This window comes from Mus musculus, chromosome 1 (genome assembly GCF_000001635.26).
Source record: "Mus musculus strain C57BL/6J chromosome 1, GRCm38.p6 C57BL/6J".
In the NCBI taxonomy this organism is placed as follows: Eukaryota; Metazoa; Chordata; class Mammalia; order Rodentia; family Muridae; genus Mus; species Mus musculus.
The window spans coordinates 160,341,744-160,365,106 of NC_000067.6; the positions used below are offsets into that span (position 1 = coordinate 160,341,744).

Below are 23,363 nucleotides of genomic sequence, written 5' to 3' on the forward strand. Positions count from 1 at the left end.
AAACCACTACTATAGCAGCCCATTCCAGAGCCCCCCCCCCCCCAAAAGATAACTGTTTGACTCCCTTCTATTACAATCTGAGCCCTGGACCTTTCACTGAGTCCTACTAAAGGTAGAACAACTGTCAACATCCTGGAATGGTGAAGTCTAGGCGAGAAGAGTGTGTACACAGCATCCCTAAAACACACTCAGACCAGCACCACAGACACCAGGAGGTGCACACACTTTGCTATGTTTACGGTATTCTACATGCAAGTTATACTGTCATCATATGTCAGTTCGTGGATCTTACTTTAATATTGCAAGCCTGTTCCATCAATCTTCTTGCATTCTCCTCTGCCCGGTATCTCTTTGGAAGCTGAACTCTGAAAAACTTCAAAGCACCTTCAAAATCAGCCTGAAGGAGGTCTTCCTTTGAGGTCTGTAAAACAATCACCAAGACACAACATCACACTAAAGCTTGACTGCATTACACGAGTAAATGTATTACAGAAAAAAGAATGTTGATTTTCATGAATATGCCATTACATACTTTTAGTATTTCTACTATTCACAACATATTAGCATGAGACATACAGAAATAAATCCTAAAGCAATGTAAGAGACAATTATTAACTAATTAACATTTAATTTATATTATATGGAGACTATAATAATGGATCCCTGCAAAATTTACCAAGCTAGAAGTTAAAAAAGAAAAAGAGGGAGAGAGACAGAGAAAGAGACAGAGACAGAGACAGAGACAAAAAAAAGAAAATGAGTAAACTCCTGAATTAACCTGTGACTTTACCTTGATGAAGATTTTATTTATAGCGATCAAAGCCCATCATTGTTACATAATAAACACCTAATGGGAAAATGGCTTTTTACTAATGGCAACAGCAGCTTAAGTGAAGAAAACAAGGACTAGATCCAACAACTACAGAAAGCTATGAAAAAGTAAACGAAGCAAACCATTCAACTACTGGCTTCTTACTAAAAAAAAAGTTGGCAAAATTCACTTTATTTTTTTACTTTCTTTGGGGGGGGTGACTTTATTGGATATTTTCTTTATTTACATTTCAAATGTTATCCCCTTTCCTGGTTTCCCCTCCAAAGACCTCCTCCCTCATGTCCTTCCCCCTCCCCCTGCTCACCAACCCATCCACTCCTGCTTCCTGGCCCTGACTTTCTCCTACACATACATGGGCCAGGGCCATAAAGCCTTCACAGGACCAAGGGACTCTCCTCCCATTGATGTCCAACTAGGCCATCCTCAGCTACATATGCAGCTGGAGCCATGGATCCCTCCATGTGTACTCTTAGGTTGGTGGTTTAGTCCCTGGGAGCTCTGGGGTTGCTGGCTAGTTCATATTGCTGTTCCTCCTATGTGGCTGCAAACCCCCTCAACTCCTTGGGTCCCTTCTCTAGCTCCTTCATTGGGGACCCTGTGCTCAGTCCTATGGATGACTGTGAGCATCCACTTCTGTATTTGTCAGGTACTTGCAGAGCCTCTCAAGAGACAGCTATATCAAGCTCTTGTCAGCAAGCACTTGTTGGCATCCACAATAGTGTCTGGCTTTGGTGACTGTATATAGATGGATCCCTAGGTGGGGCAGTCTCTTGATAGTCATTCCTTCAGTCTCTGCTCTGCACTTTGTCTCTGTTACTCCTTCCATGGGTGTTTTGTTCCCCCTTCTAAGAAGCATCAAAGTATCCACACTCTGGTCTTCCTTCTTGAGTTTCATGTTTGTGAATTGTATCTTGGGTATGCAGAGATTCTGGGGTAATATCCACATATCAGTGAGTTCATATCATGTGTGTTCTTTTGTGATTGGGTTATCTCACTCAGGATGATATCCTCCAGATCCATCCATTTGCCTAAAAATTTCATAAATTCTTTGTTTTTAATAGCTGAGTAGTACTCCATTGTGTAAATGTACCACATTTTCTGTATCCATTCCTCTGTTGAGGGACATCTGGGTTCTTTCCAGCTTCTGGCTATTATAAAAAAGGCTGCTATGAACATAGTGGAACATGTGTCCTTATTACATGTTGGAGCATCTTCTGGGTATATGCCCAGGAGAGGTATTGCTGGATCCTTAGGTAGTACTATGTCCAATTTTCTGAGGAACTGCCAAACTGATTTCAAGGATGGTTGTACCAGATTGCAATCCCACCAGCAATGGAGGAGTGTTCCTCTTTCTCCACATCCTCACCAGCATCTGCTGTCACCTGAATTTTTGTTCTTAGCCATTCTGACTGGTGTGAGGTAGAATCTCACGGTTGTTTTGATTTGCATTTCTCTGATGATTAAGGATGTTGAACATTTTTTTAGGTGCTTCTCAGCCATTTGGTATTCCTCAGTTGAGAATTCTTTGTTTAGCTCTGTACCCGATTTTTAAATAGGGATATTTGGTTCTCTAGTGTCTAACTTCTTGAGTTCTTTGTATATACTGGATATTAGCGCTCTATTGGATGTACGATTGGTAAAGATCTTTTCCCAATCTGTTGGTTGTCTTTTTATCTTACTGATAGTGTCCTTTGCCTTACAGAAGCTTTGCAATTTTATGAGGTCCCATTTGTCCATTCTTGATCTTACAGCACAACACATTGGTGTTCTGTTCAGAAATTTTTCCCCTGTGTCCATATGTTCAAGGCTCTTCCCCACTTTCTCCTCTATAAGTTTCAGTGTCTCTGGTTTTATGTGGAGGCCCTTGATCCACTTGGACTTGAGCTTTGTACAAGGAGATAAGAATGGATCAATTCTATAGCTGTCTCTTGTGAGGCTATGCCAGTGCCTGGCAAACACAGAAGTGGATGCTCACAGTCAGCTATTGGATGGAACACAGGGCCCCCAATGAAGGGTTTAGAGAAAGTACCCAAGGAGCTAAAGGGGTCTGCAACCCTATTGGAGGAACAACAATATGAACTAACCAGTACCCCCAGAGCTTGTGTCTCTAGCTGCATATGTAGCAGAAGATGGCCTAGTCAGCCATTGGGAAGAGAGGCCCCTTGGTCTTGCAAACTTTATATGCCTCAGCACAGGGGACCGCCAGGGCCAAGAAGTGGGAGTGGGTAGGTAGGGGAGTGGGGTGGGGAGGGTATGGGAGACTTTTGGGATAGCATTTGAAATGTAAAATAAGAAAATACATAATTAAAAAAACGAGGGGGAAGGGAACTGTAGCTCTGAGATTGAATGCTTGCCAGCTTGCCTACAAGGCACTTGGTTTGATTCCTAAGAATACAAAACAAAGAATGGAAAGTTCTTTTAAGCTGTTTTGAAATATACAGTTTTAAGTAGCTTCTGTAATGTTCAACAGCATACCAAAACTTAGCCTTCTGATCTAACTGAAACACTGTATACATCAAGCAATTTCTCCCCATCCCCACCCATCCCCCCTACCCTCCAGACTTTGATAAATTCCATTCTACTCTCAAAAAAAAAAAAAAAAAAAAGAATGGATCAATTCAAATTCTTCTACATGCTAACTGCCAGTTAAGCCAGCACCATTTGTTGAAAATGCTGTCTTCTTTCCACTGGATGGTTTTAGCTCCTTTGTCAAAGATCAAGTGACCATAGGTATGTGGGTGCATTTCTGGTTCTTCAATTCTATTCCATTGATCTACCTGCCCGCCACTGTACCAATACTATGCAGTTTTTATCACAATTGCTCTGTAGTACAGCGGAATCAGTCAGAATATCTGCACATAGGAAAAAGACTGAAAGGAAACACAACAGAATGTTTGCTCAGATAAAAGGACTATAGGTGATTTTTTTCTTTTGATTTTACAGTAGTTTCTGCAATATTCTAGTAAAAAATTAAAAACAATAGTGACACCGGGCGTGGTGGCACATGCCTTTAATCCCAGCACTCGGGAGGCAGAGGCAGGTGGATTTCTGAGTTTGAGGCCAGCCTGGTCTACAAAGTGAGTTTCAGGACAGCCAGGGCTATACAGAGAAACCCTGTCTCGAAAAACAAAAAACAAACAAACAAACAAAAAAACCAAAAACCAAACCAAACCAAACCAAACCAAACCAAAACAACAACAACAAAAATAGTGACAAAATCTCTGGTACATACTAATGATTTAGGTAGAAAGGTATATAGAAATAAGTAAAAAAGAAATTCAACATATTCAGTGGGAAAAGGCACAGGCCTGCAATTTGATGTAGGTTGATCTTCCTGAGTTTGAGGCAAGCTGTGATGATTTAGTGAGTTCTAGTACATTATCTTAAAATACACAAGCACACAACTGTATCTAAGAGGTTTTCCCTCCACAGTTGAGGCAGAGTTCCTTCCAAATTTGCAAAGATTTAGATGCTTCACTAGGAATTTGACACAAAGTAGGTATTTGGTTCTGGGAACAGAATTGGGCCCTCACCCACACTAACCATATGTTCTAAACCTGAGCTATGTATCTTTCGTTTGTTTTTAAAAAAATGCTTTAGAATTGATCATTGATAATCTCTCTGTGTGTATACCTATCTGGGAATTTCACTGTGTTTGATTTTGGCTTTAGATTTGTATTACATAGCCACGGTTCCTGGCATAAAAGCAAAATGGGGCTGTGTGGTAAACTTGCCCATGTGCGAATGCTTGTAGAGCCCATGGTGACAACAGGCCTCCAGCTGCTTCTCCACTTCATGTTTTCAGAGAAGGCCTTGCACTACATCAGACATCTGTTGTTTCACCTAGCCTGGCTGGCCAGTGAACTCATGAGGTCCCCCAGCTCTACTCCCTGGTGTTGGGGTTAGAGGCACAGGATCACATCTGGCTTTTAATGTAGGTGCTGAGGATTAGAAATGGCATTTTCCTCCCTGCACAGATGCAACTCCTTAGCCTAAGGAAGACAGGATTTCAAAGTTTAACATAAAGTCTCACAACTCAGAGACAAACTTACCTAGCCTTTTGATGGTTTACTTGTCCTTTTCCTTATCTTCCTCACATCCCTTAAGTATATACTACATATATGAAAGACTTTATATATTCATATTTTGGGTAGCAATGAATGTATCTTACTAAATACATATTTCAGAGATGCCAAGCACTAATATTACTGTTAGTCTAAGGAACAATGAGGCGTGCTTCCTATGAAAAGGACACATGGCCTCAACCAAGATCACTAGCTCTAATCCATACAAATTAATAATTACCTAGCTATGAAGATGATAACAATGGTTATAATTAAGCTTAGAGTTATATAAATATTAATCCCCTGACAATGAGGAAAGACTTAGCACATGACTTCATGATGATAAGTCTTAATCTTTAACAGAAAGTCTGACACTTCTGTAACCAAACCAAGTACTCTCAAAATATGTCCTGGCTTCTGACCACAGAATCCCATCAAGCTAGACTTGATTTACACCGGAAAGGCTATTATTTCTCAACTGAAAAGTTATTAACTTTTTGTTTTTAAGCATAGCCAATAAAAGATAAACCACTTTTTGCATCTTTATGGCAAATTCTTAAGAGTGTTTCTATTGTACCTTTGAATAATTGCAAGAGAACAGTAAATTATCAAAAGGCAAATATTCCTCCAACACTGTTAAGTAACAGTGATCAGAGGTAACATCTACATGATAGCATCTAAATAATAAAGTGATTTACTAATATATGTCTCTTGCTTTATGACAATTTTTTCATAGTGTGAACTATGTTTACCCCTTACATTTTCAGAGGCGATATCACTCATTCCTTCATTTGGACAGAATTATATATGAAGCCTGTTGGTATGATTAAAGACATTTATACAAATTCTACTTCGTTTTTTCCCAAGTAGGTAGTAAGAAATATCTGCAAGAAGTGATTTTCTATAATATTCTTCAAAGTTGCCGTGGTAATAGGAATAAAATATTCAAGCACACAACAGACATCAGTGTAAGTGTGGTCTATGGACTCATGCTAGCTCAAGTACAGCAGGCTCAGGGTTAAGAGACAAAACTTACACAGTACCAATTAAGGAACTGATTCTGAACTTATTTTAATATGAAGATGTTTGGGGATTTTTGAGGGACATAAAAAGTATACATATAACATCTTCTGTATTTGGGCTTTTAACTTTTTAAAAAGCAATAATCTCTGTCCAGTGAGCAATCTTTACAGATGTTAGCAATAGAGGTAAAAAAAGGAGATAATCCAGTCTCCAGTAGTTTTTTTTTTTTTTTAACCTTCGCTTTATTTCAGAAAAGCCCATAAACTAAATACATACTAGGGCATATTTTGATAGCATAAAAATTTTCATTACAATGAAATACTGCAATGGTTACTAAACGAGCAGCTAGAATATTTGCTTGAATGTGCACACATGCGCGCACACACACACACCTCAATCTTTAAACTTACTTTAGAAATATCCAGAGATCAGTTTGAAAATATAGATGACACTAATTTTAATATCTAATGACATGACAATAACTTCTCATGTCATATGATTGAAACAAAGAAACAAACAAACAAACAACCCTAGAGAGAAAAGAAGACTTCTGACAGTGAAGAAAGTTAAAGTTTTTCTTCCCCCACAACGCTCACTAGCAGCGCACAACCTCTGGCCATGTGCTATGTACTTCTGCTGACACCACATCGAATGTGTTTTCCCACTGAAAAATGCAGTGTAAGAATAACACATTTTCTTTTTTAAAGAAGAAAATTTGGTGTAGATAGTCCTAACATCTGAGTTTTAGTTCTAGATGTTTCTATTCTAACTCCTAAATACTCTTGGATGAGAAATTTTTCCTCAAACTCTCTACTAAGCAACAAATTCTAAGTGAGTATTTGGGGCAGGGGAAGCTGCATGGTTCTTTTCTCATCCACACTGTTTTTACACTGAATGGCCTTTTCTTCTTTCACTTATGATGTCCTATAGGATCCACTGTTGTAAGCCTAAGAACTTTAAAAGAGGATAAGGATAACCTGTAGCTGGTGTATAAGATGTTTACATCTATCTGAGTATTCTAATTCCAATAAAGAAAGATGTTTGCTAAGTCATCACATGGAACTGATGCATCGTGGTAACATCTAAAACAAAGTACTTGTGTAAGTACTTGATCTCCTGGGGGATTGTTCTTTACTGTCTGTACCTTTGAGAGGTAAACCACATAGATTCTAAATGCCTCTCACCGTCACACAAGCCTCGGCATTTAGTTCTCTCTGTGTCAATTAGGAACCATAAATAAAGCTCAAAGCACAAATCTACCACTCTGGTTGGATAAAGCATCGTTTACTTGCTTGTTTTTGGTTTTGTTTGTTGTTACATGAGGCCCTCTGCAGCACAGGCTGGCCTAGAACTCACTATGTAGCACAAGCTGATCGTTGGCTTCAGCCTCCTGAGTGCCAGGGTCATAGGGAAGCACAGCTATACCTGGCTTTGACTTTTATTTTTTTAAACTAATTTATAATGAAAAAATGTAGTGACATTTTACAATAAAATAAGTGATCTGTACATGTTTGTATGCAGTCATGTTTAAAACATGACTAAAAAGGCAGAGTCATGTCTTAAACTTGGGTCTTGGCCTCCTGGCTGGAAATGGACAGATACTGAAACTGCATGTGGCAGGATGCCTCTTAGGCCCACCATCAATCCTAAATCATTAGCCAGTCCAATAACACTGAGTTGAGCAACTAAGCCCATCCCCCACCCTTCCAGTATACAAGCTAAACTTTGAGTGGTAACTCTTTGGATAGCAGATCCCAATTCACAGCCACCATATAAATTAAAGGGATCCCCAAATATAAGCTACATACAACCAAGGGTTCTATCAATAATCTTTCAAGGGCAACTGTGTACAACAATGCCAGAGACTTCCAAATGATCACAAATACAGCTCAGTATATGTTAGTCACATACAGTTAGCACTATTGCCTAGGTTCTATAAGATAGAGTCCAAAAAGCCCGAGGGAAGCACTTACTTTAGATACATCATTTGACATCCAGATTTGCCTATCTGCAACATAGGGATATATGTAACCTCCCTAAGATCTCAAGTTTGGAAGCCCAACTCCCTGTGGATTTTATTGCTAATTAAATGTTTTTAACTAGAAGTTCAAATTTATCTCTAGTACAGATATGACTGTGAGACATCTTTTAAGCTATCAATTCATGTTTTTACTTCAAAATACTGAAAACTTGAAAGTAAAATAGGGTATACTAGGGACTGTGAAGTAATGATTAGAAACCCTTGAGTAGCCTTTAAGACTTGGAAATTTGCTACACCAAGACTCAGAGATGCAAGGAATTTGTCTAAATGTATATTAGCAGTTTCTAGTGCCAAAATTTCTGGATTTAAAAAAATAAAACTCATTTCTAATACATGAGGTTCTTCCTATTTTCTCCCTTGTAAATTAAACTGTTAATCAGGAAAGCAATGGTTTCACCTAGGCATTCAAACATATGTACTCATATTTGTAAAAATTCTTCCCTACATGGAAAAGAAATTGTCATATTTCTCAAATAACCTTCCTATAATTTTATACTGCTCATTACATCTAACTTCATCTTGCAATGATCAACCGACTTTTTCATGGTGGGAAATTTCTCATACACATGGCTACAGTATGTCTGTTATGATCAAACAGAAGAAATGGAGGAAGAGAAGTAAGAATTAAATCCAGTCAAATAAACACTGTACTGAAAAGATATGCATCTGAGAGAATCATATAAATCCAGAATAGCATTAAAATTCCATTTTACAACACAGATAATGCTGGTTTTGGTTTGTTGTTGTTGTTGTTGTTTTAATTTCCAATTACCAAATGATGGTATAGGACTACTGTAGACCAATTATATCACCCAACAGTTGCTAGGTACAGCTCTGGAACCACTGAAGAGAAACCCTGCCACAGCAATTATGGGTATTTAATTTTAACCCTTGGTAGGAAATGAAGAAGGCTGATTTTTCTCTTATTCCGAAAATAAAATAACAAACAGGCCAGACTTCTCAGACTCATAGAACAGACCCAGTAGCTGTACGCCGTTTTATAGACACATAGTTCAATCACCCTAGGAGAGAAACCTGCAATTTCTTACCCAAGGATTTTTAGATAATAAATCCCCACTTCCCAAATTTAATTGGCAATCCTAAGAGGAGGCTGGGAAGCCAGCCTCACATAGTCTAGATAGATGGCTATTTCTGTTGTAAAATTTAACCCTTTGGAGAAATAAATAACAGAACACCCACATCACGTTTTGGGGTTTTCTGGTTCATTGCTGAGGCTAGACAGCCTGAAAATGTTCCCCCCTCCTCCTTGCCACAGAGATAATGCCATCGATGTGACCCTCAGATCTGAGAAAAGAACCATAATTTCCTATAGCCAGTTAAGGAGTGGCATGGTCCAGGCTTCAAGGAAGCTACAGAGCAGTGGCCACTCAGCCCTCCTTCTCAGTAGAAAGGGTTGAAAGGGAAGAAATCAGGAACCCACAAGCCACCAGAGTGGCATTCCCATAGAGCACTACACAGACTCTCTACAAATTAAGTTCAATGAAAAACAATCTCACCGCCAGAAGCCGTGGCACAAACAGCCGATGCCCCATCCCCAGAAGTTCCAGCACTCGACATGCATACTCATTCACCAGCTTGCTCCTCTCGTCGTGCATGTCCTGGGACTTTTTGACAGGAGGTGTGAGCTTAGCAGCTGGGGCTGGGCAGGGCACCCCTTCTTCCATGAGCAGTAAATAGGTATCCAGAATGAGAAAGCTGGGTCTCTCATCCACAATCCTAAGAACTGCAGAGAGAGGGGAGCCAGGCTACGTCTCCCCAGGAGGATGCACAAAATGGTCTAGGATGGGAACTGTCAGCTAATGTCGCCACAAGAACAACATTTTGTCTAAATTATCAACTATGCACAAGCCCTGGAGCACACTAGAGAAGGAAATCAAAGGTTGCTGCAAATAAAAAATGGCAAAAGCAATTCAATCCTGGCAAAATAGCCAGGAGCGGAGCAGGAAGAGTTCAGATGCATGTGTCAAAATGGACAAGCTCAGAGGGCTCTAGCATGTGTGACTGAGAGAGGGAGAGGTGTGTGTGTGTGTGTGTGTGTGTGTGTGTGTGTGTGTGTGTGTGTGAGAGAGAGAGAGAGAGAGAGAGAGAGAGAGAGAGAGAGAGAGAGAGAGAGAGGATATCTGTGTACGAGCAGGCGAGCAGGCGAGGCGGCAGGAGCTGTAGCCAGGAAGCCAGGGCAGTTGTGAAGCTGCAAGGAGAAAAGGATGAGCTCATTGCAATCCGTGATTCCTGACAAGCAGCCCTGCCGCTGTTGCTGTCGCTGCCCGGTTACTGCTGCCGCCACCGCCACCGTGCTGCCTCTAGCTGTGAATCAGTAATGAAGGGGTAAGAAAGGAAGGGGAGCAAGCAGAGGGGGGAGGTAGGTGAATGAGCATGCAGAGCGAGTCTCAGGGGAGAATGCTGTAATAAGAAGCCAATGGCGAGCCATTGGACAGATAGGCTTTCCCCTCCCAGTCCACCTTCAATCAGCGTTAGTCTGACAGTTTATGCTGTTGAATCCCAAACACACAGACAGATGAACTAGCTCTTCCTAAGATGTGATGCTAACAGTAAAATCAGACAGACAGACAGCTAAAAGGCTGACCCTATTCACTCTTGCTTTCTAGCAAGAACAGACAGAAATCTTATCTTATGCCCTGTGTTCAAACTGGGAAGCTACAATCCTTGTCACATTACTGAAATCTCCAGACAAGATAGGTGTTAGGGTAAAATGACAGAATGTGAACAGAAGAGCACGAACCAGCATTCGGTGACACGCCCTCAGGCTGGAGTGTTTATGAACAGACTGACTTACTAATTGCAGGGCATACAGGAGCAGTATAGCACAGTGGGAAGGCTGGCCACGTTTATATACATGTAATGCTGAAACACAAAAGCCTACACAGCATAATACTGAGGAATATTTAGTAACTGTTAAAGTTGAAATTCTCAAAACCAAGTAACTTTCATATGCCACAGACCTTTATAAACAGCAGGGTTTTTTGGGTGTTTTGTTTTGTTTTGTTTTGTTTTTTGAGACAGGGTTTCTCTGTGTAGCCCTGGCTATCCTGGGACTCACTCTGTAGACAAGGCTGGCCTCGAACTCAGAAATCCGCCTGCCTCTGCTTCCCAAGTGCTGGGATTAAAGGCGTACACCACCACGCCCAGCTTATAAACAGCAGTTTTAAACACCAATTTAATTCTGATGCTCTATTAGATAAAACAAAATATAGTTTTGAACATCTCTGATCAAATAAATGCTTCCCCAATGAGGCTGCTAACACTAGGAATTAAGCATAGTTTAAAATTTCTAAATTTCCAAACTAGATAGTGATGGTCCACACCTATAATCCCAACATTCAGGAGGCTGAGGATCTCTGAGTTCCAGGACAACCTGGTCTACAGAGTGAGTTCCAGGACAACCAGACCTACACAGGGAACAGAAACCCTGTCTTGAAAAACGAACATACATACGCACATACATACATATGCAAATCTCCAAGATAAAGTAAACAATCAATTGTAGCAGAATGGAGGCAAAAGCACAATATTACCTTCAGGATAGTTGCCTAATGTTATCTTAACAATGTGTCCTGGGTCCAAGTGTCCTGGCCCCTTGTTTTTGTAGCTGATCTCTTAAAACAGGCACTAGTATTTTATATAAAGTTTTATCATGGTACAAGAAGTAAAGCTAACAGAAAGATTTTGCTGACAGGACCTGATATAGCTGTCTCTTGTGAGGTTATGCCAGTGCCTGGCAAATACAGAAGTGGATGCTCAGTCATCCACTGGATGGAGCACAAGGTCCCCAATGGAGGAGCTAGAGAAAGTACCCAAGGAGCTAAAGGGGTCTGCAACCCTATAGGAGGAACAACAATATGAACTACCTAGGACCACCCCCCCTCCCCGAGATTGTGTCTCTACTTGCATATGTAGCAGAGGATGGCCTAGTCAGCCATCATTGGGAAGAGAGGCGCCTTGGTCTAGCAAACTTTATATGCCCCAGTACAGGGGAATTCGAGGGCCAGGAAGCAGGAGTGGGTGGGTAGGGGAGCAGGGTGCGGGGAGGGTATAGGGGACTTTCCGGATAGCATTTGAAATGTAAATGAAGAAAATATCTAATAAAAATTGTTTTTGAAAAAAAAAAGTAAGGCTAAGAGGGCATCCCAAATGTCCCCGTTCCCCGCCCCCCCCACACACACACTTTCTTTCCCCTTGAGTCAGCATTTCCTACTCTAGCTCAAAAGAGCTGCCAATCTGGATGTAATCAAATGGAACTTAACTTTCTGACAAGTCCCTGTAATCCAAATAATAGAGAGAGAGTAACTGTGGTTCTAGTGGGCTATTATCCTTTTAACAAAACATTGATTTGTTGCCAAATCTTAAGCAAAGAAGATAAAAACAAAACATTAACATCCGACTGGGCATGGAGACACTCATCTACCATCCTAGCACTTGAAATGTTCAAGGCCAGGCTAGGCTACAAAACAACACCCTGACTCAAAAAAGAGGGGTGGCTGATGATGTAATTCTATGGTAGGACACTTGCCTAACATGAGCAAGGCCCTTTGTACATAACCATTTATGTATGTAGTAACAACTAATGAAAAAGGAAGCCGTGAATTTGAAAAGAGGAAGGAGGGAATGTATAAGAGTGTTTGAAAGGGAAGGGAAGTAGGGTATGATAGACTTGAACTATACTCTCACAATATAAATAATAAAAGTACAGATAAAAACAGAAAACCTTTTATAAAGTACAATTCTTACCATGAAAATTATTGGATATTGTATGTGTGTGTGTGTATGTGTTTATGTGTGTATGTGTGTGTGTGTGTGTGTGTGTATAGTTTATGTGTTATGTGTACATATTTTAGTTTCCTAAGGTTTGGAGGAAACCTTTATTGGGCTGATTAGGATGAGACATCTTGTGTTAGAACTAGAAAACTAAGGAAGAAATTCTGGGTATTTCATACTCTACATACACATGGCACGCTGGGTGGGTGGGGTTCACATTTCACATTAAGACAGTGCTACTAAAAGTGATTGTGAAAAGCGCTGTCATAAACCATTCAGAACACAACATTCTGGCTTGGAGGAAAAGGAAGAATGCAGTGCCTTCTAAGCTTATAGGAATTTTTTTTGCAAAGTCTTCCCAACATATCCCAGGTGGGTCCTGAACCCTCTCTGTATGTAGGCTGGCCTTGGTCCTCTTGCCTCTGCCTTCATGTTCTAGAATTATAGATGTATGTAACTATATCAGGCTTATAATAGTTCATATAATCTTTCTTTAAAAGGGCACAGACATATTTCAACTCAAATGACTTGTTATCAGAGAACACTTCAGTATGTTTTTCCCATAGAAACTAGAAATGATAAAAAATTCCTTCAAATATTCTGGTAAAAAGAAGTAAAAATGAATCAAATCATTGTAGAGCTAAATGATTTGATTCTGATGCTTACAAAATAAATGTTAAGTAGTAAATGCAATAATGAAAATATAGTATCAGTAAGAAAAATACTTAGAAAGTTTTGGTAGATTTGATAAAGACTACATGAGAGTCATTCTAACAGACAGTCATGGACCTCAGTTTCCCAAATATCCCTACCACACTGTTCCTCAGGAATCCACCATGCATGCCGTCAGTTTCCCACACTGTTCTTCAGGAATCCACCATGCACGCCGTTAGTTTCCCACATTTTACCTTAGTCTTATTTTCAGTTGACCTTTGGGATAGAATCCTTGTCAATACCAAGAAAAGTAACTATTCTAGAGCACCATTCAGGTAAGCAGAAGACTGGATTCTGGAAATTTTTATGGCAATAAAAGGGCCACCATCATCTCAAGATTTTTTTCCTTCTGTCTTCCAAGCCCACAATACCATATTTACTGTCCAAGCAAGTCAGTAACAAATCATAGAACATTTTCTTAAGAAAAAGATTTGGTGGGAGCACCCTCATAGAGGCAGGAGGGCGAGGAGGGGGATAGAGGGTTTGTGGAGGAGAAACTGTGAGGGGGATAACAGTTGAAACGTAAAGAAATAGAATAACCAACAAAAAATTTTTTTAAAAAAGAAAAAGATTTGACTTATATAGTTGTTTAAAAATTTGAAACAGCAACCTTTGTGCTAACTAGTTCATAATAATAGACTTCTCAAATTTTCTTACATTACCATAAAAGAGTTTGTGTTTATTCAAGAAATATCCTTATGCTAACAAGGAGTGTGGATAAATCATACACAGAAGAGGGAAACCTTTCCTCATTCGCCTAGCTCCTCTGCGAGGACTTCTGCAAATAACTCTGACCTCAGGCAGGACAACAAGGGACAACAACACAAGTCCAACACCTATGGGGTGCAGACACATGGAGGCACTGGCACTGGGTGTTAGTCACTCAGAGGAGTGGCAGATCCTGGGCCTGTACAGCATCTTAACAAAGAGCTGTATTTTTTTTTCCTTCAGAGAAATGACAAGGCAAAGGCATGTTGAACTTGTAGGGTGACAAATCTCAGGAAGGTAAATATATGGAGCAACTTTCGAGCACACTCTGCATTGTAGACCATCCATGCCATCTCATCTCCATCCCTGAGGCTGCTAGCAGCAACTTCCTGGTACCGGGAGCCAGAGGAACATCTTTACAAGGGACATTTATGCTCTACTTTTAAGCAAAACATTCATCTTTCGTCAGCCTTTCATTTCTAGTTTAGACGAATACAGGAATCAGGATGTGGGACCCTGTAACCCCTTTGTATTGAGAGAAGAATATGGGAAAGTGCTGATAATTGTCCCTAAGCCATAGTGCAATGACTAGAACTGTTATTTTCTGGTCTTCTGGAAAGTAGGTGGCCAGTGATGTGGTAGTCTGAATGAAATGGTCCCATATAGGCTCATTGGGAGTGGCATTATTTCAAAGAATTAGGACATGTGACCTTGTTGGAGTAGGTGTGGTCTTGTTGAACGAAATGTGTTACTGGGGGTGGGCTTTGGGGTTTCAAAAGCTCAAGCCAGGCCAAGAGGCTCACTTGCTTCCTGCTGACTGCCAATCCAGATGTAGAAGTCTCAGCTACCTCTCCAGCACCAGGTCTGCATGCAGGCTTAGCACCATGCTCCCTGCCATGATGATACTGTATTAAACCTCTGAACTCTAACCCAGCCCCAGTTAAATGTTTTTCCTTTATAAGAGTTACTGTGGTCATCATGTTCCTTCATGGCAATAAAACCCAAACTAAGTCAGATGGAAAAGAGTTAATTGGAGTCTTGTACTTGAGAATGCTCATATGAGCCATTCTGCTATGACTGCAGGACATGCTCAGGACAGAAAAAGATTTACATTGTAAAATGAAAACATATTTGACTAAATTCACAGGTCTACAACTATGAACACTAATTTTTTCTTAATGTTAGGTTTTTTTTTTTTAAAAAAAAAAGAAAACATTACAAAGATGATAAAGCAAATACACTCCAACTTTCAGAATCTTAGAAATGAGGGAGACATCCAAAGAGGAAGATACAACAGGGTCTACCAGACACCAACAGAAGAAAAAGTACATGATATGCTATGATATAGGCATGCCTTTGTCTGTAATAGATGAGGATAGAACCAGGCCAGTGGGATTGGCCTAATCCTTGAAATGTGAGTACTGAGAATTAAATACATCTCTAAGAACCCAGGAAGGTGCTGCTCATTAAACCATCTTTTAGTTACACAATCACCACCACTTCATTGTGTTCCAGGCCATCAAAACCCAGAACCTCAAAAGTGCAAGTCATGCCTCTATCTGCACAGTCATATCCCTATCCCTTAGTTACATTTACCAGCTATACTCATATGGCAGTTTCTTAACACTCTTTTAGTCTCCATAAGATGGCAACATCACCTACATGGCCAAAATGTACAAATTTATTAAGATGCATATATAAAAGAATCTGTTATAGAGCCTAGCACATAGTTGGTACTCAATAGCTAGTAATTTTCTTCATTCTTACCTGTAAGTCATGTAAAACAGGAGAAAATGTATTAAGTATTGTGTTTACCTGGATTACAATTAAGAAAGGTAAAGAGAACTCTGAGCATATTAACAATAGAAAAAGAACCAGAAAAAAAAACTGATAAAATATTCCCAGGTTACCTGCACCTCTGGCTCACTCTAAGACATAGATTAGGTACCGGTGCCTTTTCTATACTAGGGAAAGGTAAAGATGCCACAACACTATTTTCAAGCCATTTCTCTTTTGTCTGACTGCTTTTTTTAAAAAAATATTTTATGTATGTAAGTACACTGTCATAGTCTTCAGATACACCAGAAGAAGGCATCTGATCCCATTATAGATGGTTGTAAGCCACCCTATGGTTGCTGGGAATTGAACTCAGGACCTCAAGAAGAGCAGTCTTAACTGCTGAGCCATCTCTCCAGTCCTCTAACTGCTTTTTAAAAGATAAAAAATTTTTTTTTATGATTTTAGAGCTTTATTGTAGAATGACAGAGGGAAAAAGAGAACATAGAAAGAAGGAGAGAGGCTGGCCATGGCCACGTGGAGAGAGGGGGAAAGGGAGAGAGAGAAGGAGGGCTAGAGAATAAGAAAGGTGAGGGCTTAAAGAGCAGAATTCTTTAAAATTTGAAAATTTCCCAATATCCAAAAATCAGGTCAAAGATCAAAGATGATACCCTGAGTAGCGCTGATCTCTCAACATTGTAAAATCCCATACAATTAAACCATTCTTCCATTCAAGTCTTAGTTCCACCCAACACCTTGCTACAGGATTCTGGGGTAGGAAGACAAGTCAGACATTGCTTCTAATGGTATGGATTATTCAAGTCCTTGACAAAAAGTGGAAAATGAAATGGAATGAGATTGAGCTTACAAGCCATCTCACAGGAAAATGAGTCTCATTAGTTTACAGTTGTAACTCATATATCAAAGAAATAGAGTATGAAATAAAAGACACAACATAATTGACTGGCACTGTGGTAGGTGGTTCAAATTATAAATCTATAGGAATGTGAAAGAGAAAAAGATTACTGAAAAATATTGTAGACTTGCTAAGTGGTTGTGTATGTGTTTTCACGAATGTCTGACTTGATGAAGGATGCTATAATATTGTTATTGTTCTTGCTTGTTTTATGCAAAAGAGAATGGTCCCCAAAGCAACTTGAGGATACTCTGAATGGACTTAACAGTATCCCATTTTCAGTGTGATGCCTTGACTAATGGAAGAACTGCTCTACTGCTTTTTGGTAAGGCAGTCTCTGCCTTACATCAGCACTAACAGGTAGCTCAGAAGGCAGCCATTTTATTACCATACATTTTATTTGTTTGAAGAGCACTGTATAGACAGAAACCTGAAACTTGTTGGCAGTAGTCTCAAATATATCCATATCTATAGTTTAATAAGTTTAATAAGTATATATAAAGAATATATATTTAAATAATATTGAATATATCACATATAAACTATATTAAAATATATAAATATATTAATTTAATAAGTTTAATATATATGTATGTATAGTAAACTAAAATATTAATGCCACACAATATATACAACTTGATGTATGTAATGGATAATTTTATGTCAACTTGACAGAAGTTAGAGTTATTTAAGAAAAGGGAACCTGAATTGAAAACTGCCTCCACAGGTTGGCTTGTAGGTAAGACTCTGGTGCATTTTCTTGATAGATGGGGAAGGGCCCAGTCTATTGTGGGTGGTGTCACCCTGATTCAGGTGGCCCTGGGTGCTATAACAAAGCAGGCTGAGCAAGCCACAAGGAGTAGCCAGTAAGCAGCTCCCTTTTAGGGCCTCTGCATCAGCTCTTGCCTTCAGGCTCCTGCCCTGTTGGAGTTCTTGCCTTGACTTCCTTAGATAATGGACTATGAAGTGAGGGTGTAAGAGACATAAATCCTTTCCTCCCCATGCTTTTGATCATGGTGTCCTATTACAGCAATAGAAACCTGAAGGAAGATGGTGTATTTAGAAATATATATATATCTCCATGAAACAAGTATCACTATCAACATCATGAACTTACCCATCTCTCAAAACTCCTCCTTGTCACACTCCTCTTTTTCAGTTAGAGCTTTTAATATGAGTTCTATCACAGTAAGGTATTTTATAACAAGAGGGTAAGTCTATCCCACAATTCATATGGCATTACTTAAACTATTTAAAGAGACTCAATTTCTTTTCTCTTAGGTAACTTTCCCTGCTTCTCACTGGGCCTCCTGTGGCTGGTTTTACGACCATTATTCACAATTCTCTCTGTTACCTCAAGTATATAGGTGTTTAGATAATGTCTGAACACATTGAAAACATATTCTAAATCTTACAACCCAGTTGTAAAATATGAGACCTTAGGTTCTAGAAGGTGTCAAGACCTAATAACTTGTATATTCTATTGATGAAAAGACCAAGACAAAAAATAGGTGACTGGTCACAGCCATGAAACTTGCATGAAGCCAAGATCCAAGAATCCATATGCACAGCAGGAACTTGAGTATTTCCAGCATTTGCTACTTTTCAATTAGCCTATAAAGAAACCATCTTATTATAATTTTGTTTTACCCTTGTATCTCCATAGAATTGGTCCATAGCTTGTAGCTGCCAGCCACTTAGAAAGAATCTAAAGATTCTGGAGCTGGAGAGATGGCTCAGAGGTTAAGAGCACTGACTGCTTTGCCAGAGGTCCTGAGTTCAATCCCCAGCAACTACATGGTGGCTCCCAACTATCTGTAATGGGATCTGTTGCCCTCTTCTGGTGTGTGTGATGACAACTGCAGTGTACTCATATAAATAGAATAAATAAATCTTTAAAAAAAAAAAAAGAATCATAAGGGCCGTATGGGAGGAGGAGCCTGGGTAGAGGAGATCCACTGCTGCAGCAGAGCAGTCACTTTTAAATATATACTTTTGATAATAGAGCAAATCTAAATTTCAGTGATGACTGCGTCCATTTCAATCAAACATTTCCAGCAGCTATAATCCTGGAAGCTCTGCCAAAGTCTATTCACACAGGATTTCTTTCTTGAAGCCATGTCTATGACATAGGTTTGAAGTGATACGCTCTCTTGGGTTTTTCATCATCTTTCCTGGGAAGTGTATATAAAGCTCATATTTATTTTCATGCTTCAGCAGAAGGTACAAACATATGTTAGAAGAGGTTTTTAAAAATTAAAGCTTATCAGATTAAAATGACATGGAATCTAGAATAATCTGTGATCCTTTAAGATAGACTAGCATCTCGTTCTTACTAGCATCTATGTATGTGTTTTGTTACTATGAAAATAATGGGTATTGTACTAATCTTGTAAACTGCTAATTTTCTCACTTTCTTCCGGTTCATCTCCAAGTATCCATTAAACTGGCAATCTATGACATCTTTTAGGCTGTGTGGAATGCCAGTGCGAGTTTAGCAGCTGTCACAGTGAGAAATAATATTTTCTGTAAGGGAGTTAGTTATATGGGTCAACTCCTGTATTACAAGTGAATTTGTCTCTGCAAAATGAACATGTCAAGATGGAGACTTTCATTTTTTTTTTAAGTGGAAAAGTCCAAAGTTGTAATACGGTGTACAGCCCCTTCATACTCCAGTCTACCAACGCATGCTCATTCACTCACAGCTTCAAATGGATGTATTGGAATTCAGAGTTAGCAAAAAGAAAAAGTACAGCAAGAGTGGAAGTGAAGTTTCCTTTAGCCTTCTGGTGGTGACCACTCTGGCCCTCTCCCTGTGAGTGGAGTGCCTGAGCACATTCAGCACTGCACAGCTGTGTCACAGGAGTGCACGAGCAAGAGTGCATGTGGGTCTCCCTACTAATGGGCTCTTCTACTAATGGGCTTTTCCTCCTGAATAGGGCATAATATAGCAATCTGCACATCAAATAACTAAAAGTGTGGATAAATTCTTTCTCCTTTCTTATATGGGGGACTATGATAAGAACCATGAACTATGCTAAGGACACATCGCTAACGTGTTAATATGCACTGACACATTTAATCTGAATAATTAATTGTGCCCATTTCATTCAGGGAGCATCTGAGCTCAGAACATTAAGTGATTTGACTGAGGTCATATAGCTAGTGACGGGCTGAGGTTATGTTACTCCATAATATGGCATCTTGGATATTTTGGAACGAAGTGTTTGGGAGGTATTGGGAGAATGTTTTGCCACCATGTAGTAAAAGCAAGCTGACTTCCACCAGAGAGGTCCTTTCTAAGGTCAGAGGATCACATCTCTGTGCAGTCAGGGTATGCTGAGAGAGCCTACTCAACAGGCCTTCCTAAATTTTCCTTGAAATTACCATTCTTAGTTCATACCTTTTTTCCTGGTAATATTTTCTCTAGTCCTCTACTCTTTACCAAATACAGCATAAGAATGCTTGAGTCTGGGCTGGAGAGATGACTAAGCAGTTAAGAGCACTGACTATTTTTCCAAAGGTCCTGAGTTCAATTCCCAGCAACCACATGGTGGCTCACAACCATCTGTAATGGGATCTGATGCCCTCTTCTGGTGTGTCAGAAGACAGCGTACTCCTGTCCATAAAATAAATAATTCTTTTTTTTTTTTTTTTTTTTTTAATGTTTGAGTTTAAACATTCCTCTAGGTCCTTGTTTCCTTATAAAGGATCCTGTGTGATATAATTTTTTGGATTTTGGGGGGTTTTGGTTTGTTTGTTTGTTTTTGTTTTTCAAGATAGGATTTCTTTATGTGGCCTGACAGTCCTGGAACTCACTCTATAGACCAGGCTAGCCTTGAACTCAGATCTGCCTGCCTCTGCATCTCAAGTGCTGGGATTAAAGGTATGGGCCACCACCACCTGGCTATGATATAATATAATAAAAACCACATTATTTGCATGTTTTTCTCTTTTTGATCTTTTCCTGTCTGTCCCTGTGAAGAGAATTTAGAAGGGTAAGAGGAAAGCTGCTTCTCTTCCCATGTAAACAAATAATAGCTGCAACTACAGAAAACAGCTAAATGTTTGGAACTTATTTGAGTTATTTAAACAATGAAGGAAGTGGAGTTAACAGGTTGGGTCCTAGAAAGTAATCTGGTTGACATGACAGTTATAAAACTACTGAGGAATACTGAAGGGCCATGGCATTTTGGTTCTGATAGAAAAGATAAATGCAGAAGAAGACAGTTAAGACTCTATTAAGGAGTAATGTCTACAACACATGATCTTATCCAGGCTTTCTTTCTTTTTTCTTGTTACTAAGAAGACTTATTTTAAAATGTTAAAAATAGAATTTTTTAAGGAAAAAAATTCACCTCTTTCCCTAGTCCATAATGTTTCAGAGCAGAGTTTTTCAATATTTGGATCTAGGAACATTGGGTTTTTATTCTTCTAGGGCCACTGAAGTTCTAGGATTTCGAGTTCTCTTACTTCTGTTTTTTGAGTGCTCAGATCCAACTGGACTTAAAAGGCAATGACTTAAAGGAAAATCAAGATGTGGCCTTATGGAGTTCCACACAGGCGTGAAGAATATAATAAAAGAACTGTTTTTGAGAAAGGGTTTCTCTGTGTGGCCCTGTCTATCCTAGAACTTACTCTATAGATCAGGCTGTCCTCAAACTCTCAGATCTGCCTGCTTCTGCCTCCCAAATGCTGGGATTAAAGGCATGTAATACCATGGCCAGCTAAGAATATATTAAAATATTTAAAAAAAAAAAACTGAGAAAGCCCAATCTTATAAGAATGACCAGGTCTCTCCTCATATACAGGCAGGCAGATGCCCTGCTGGAACTCTGTCTACAGAGTCCAAGCTAACTGACTTGATGGTTCCAGGAAGTGGGAGTCTCACTGGGAGTCAATCCCTTTCCCTGCCTCCCACCTGGGAGTTAGAACACCTGGCTATAGGATCACGCTGTGCAGTCCCTAAGCACCCTGTGGTCAAAAGCATAAAAAAAGAAACCACTCCTGCCTTGTGGGCTCTGGTTCCCTTTGAAGGCCCCAGCATGCTGGGTCTGTCTCAGGTGCTGGGATCTCAATTATCCTCTGAGCTACACCATGCTCTTGACCTTTTGTTTGTCTGTAAACAGGGTCAACAGCTCTTCTAACAATCTCCTTGTTTTCCAGCAATCCACCATAGTGTCTTCTTGAACCTCCTTTCCCATCCAAACTCTCACAAAGTCAAAGGCCATAATGGTCTGTAAGATAATCTAGGATCATTGATGTTCTTAAACATTAGCTGTTTTTTCCCTGCCTTGATGTCATATTTCCCATCAGACATTAAATGATGACAGAAATATAAATAAGGGATTCCAAGGTCAAGAGCAATGCCAACAAAGTCCCAGGTGCCTTTCACCTTCACGTCCAGCAAACACTTACTGAGCTGATAAATAAAAGAATCTCATATAATACTCACCCATAAGTTTTCTAATTATTTGATTTAAATTTGTCAAGCAAAGTAAATAGTAAAATAAATATATAAGTTTTCAACAAAAGGGTACCAAAGTGCAAGAAAGAATAAAAATGAAGGGAACCCTTCCTATTCATTCTACAACGTCTGCATACCACACACCCAAGCCAGATAAAAATGTGACAAAAAAAAAAAAAAAAAGAAAGAAAGAAAGAAAGAAAGAAAGAAAGAAAGAAAGAAAGAAAGGAAGAAAGGAAGAAAGAAAAGAAAAATATAGACAATCATCTCTGGATATAGATGCAAAAAATCTCAAAAAATACTATCAAATAAAAATCAGTAGATTTTATTGCATCTAAAAGAAATTTTATATAATCATGAAGTTGATTTATCCCAGGGGTAAATGTTTCCATATATAAACATGAAGAAACAATACATTATAGCAACACAATGAAGGATGAAAGTCATATCATGATCCCAGAACACAAAAAAAGCATCTGATGAAGATTAATAATGGTTCATGTTGAAAACCCTGTAAAAATTCAGTACAGAAGGAATGGACCTGAATACAAGAAGAGATATCTATGATATCTTACATAACTTACATCATTTAAATTGGAAGAGGATATTGGCTTTCTAATATCAAGTACAAGACACAGATGTCCACTTAACCACTTTTATTAAATAAAATGTTAGAAGCATTAGCCATAGCAAAAGGACAAATGAAAGAAACAGAGCATTCAAGCAGGGAAGGAGGATCTTAATGGTCTTTGCAGATGACATGCTTTTCTATATAGAAAAGTCTAGCGGGGGCTGGAGAGATGGCTCAACAGTTAAGAGCACTGACTGCTCTTCTAGAGGTCCTAAGTTTAATTCCCAGCAACCACATGGTGGCTCACAACGATCTGTAATAGGATCTGATGCCCTCTTCTGGTGTGTTTGTGAACAGCTACAGTGTACTCATAAACTTAAAATAGATAAATCTTTAAAAAAATTAACTGGAAATAAAAAAACCCTACAGACTCCACTAAAAAGCTATTAGAACATGT

At 39.3% G+C, this 23,363-nt stretch overlaps 1 protein-coding gene across 7 annotated transcripts in view; it reads right to left on the reverse strand.

Moving 5' to 3' along the window:
* The window catches only part of Rabgap1l (RAB GTPase activating protein 1-like), a 574,303-nt gene that overhangs the window by 122,570 nt on the left and 428,370 nt on the right, over positions 1-23,363 (reverse strand). For 5 of the 7 annotated variants that reach the window (XM_006496875.1, XM_006496878.4, XM_006496876.2 and 2 more), the window contains one exon: positions 293-421. In XM_006496875.1, coding sequence (XP_006496938.1) covers positions 293-421 — 129 coding nt within the window. Of the gene's footprint in view, positions 1-292; positions 422-9,477; positions 16,076-23,363 lie in introns of those variants that run through there. The other 2 variants (NM_001038621.2, XM_030254805.1) reach the window with 2 other exon arrangements.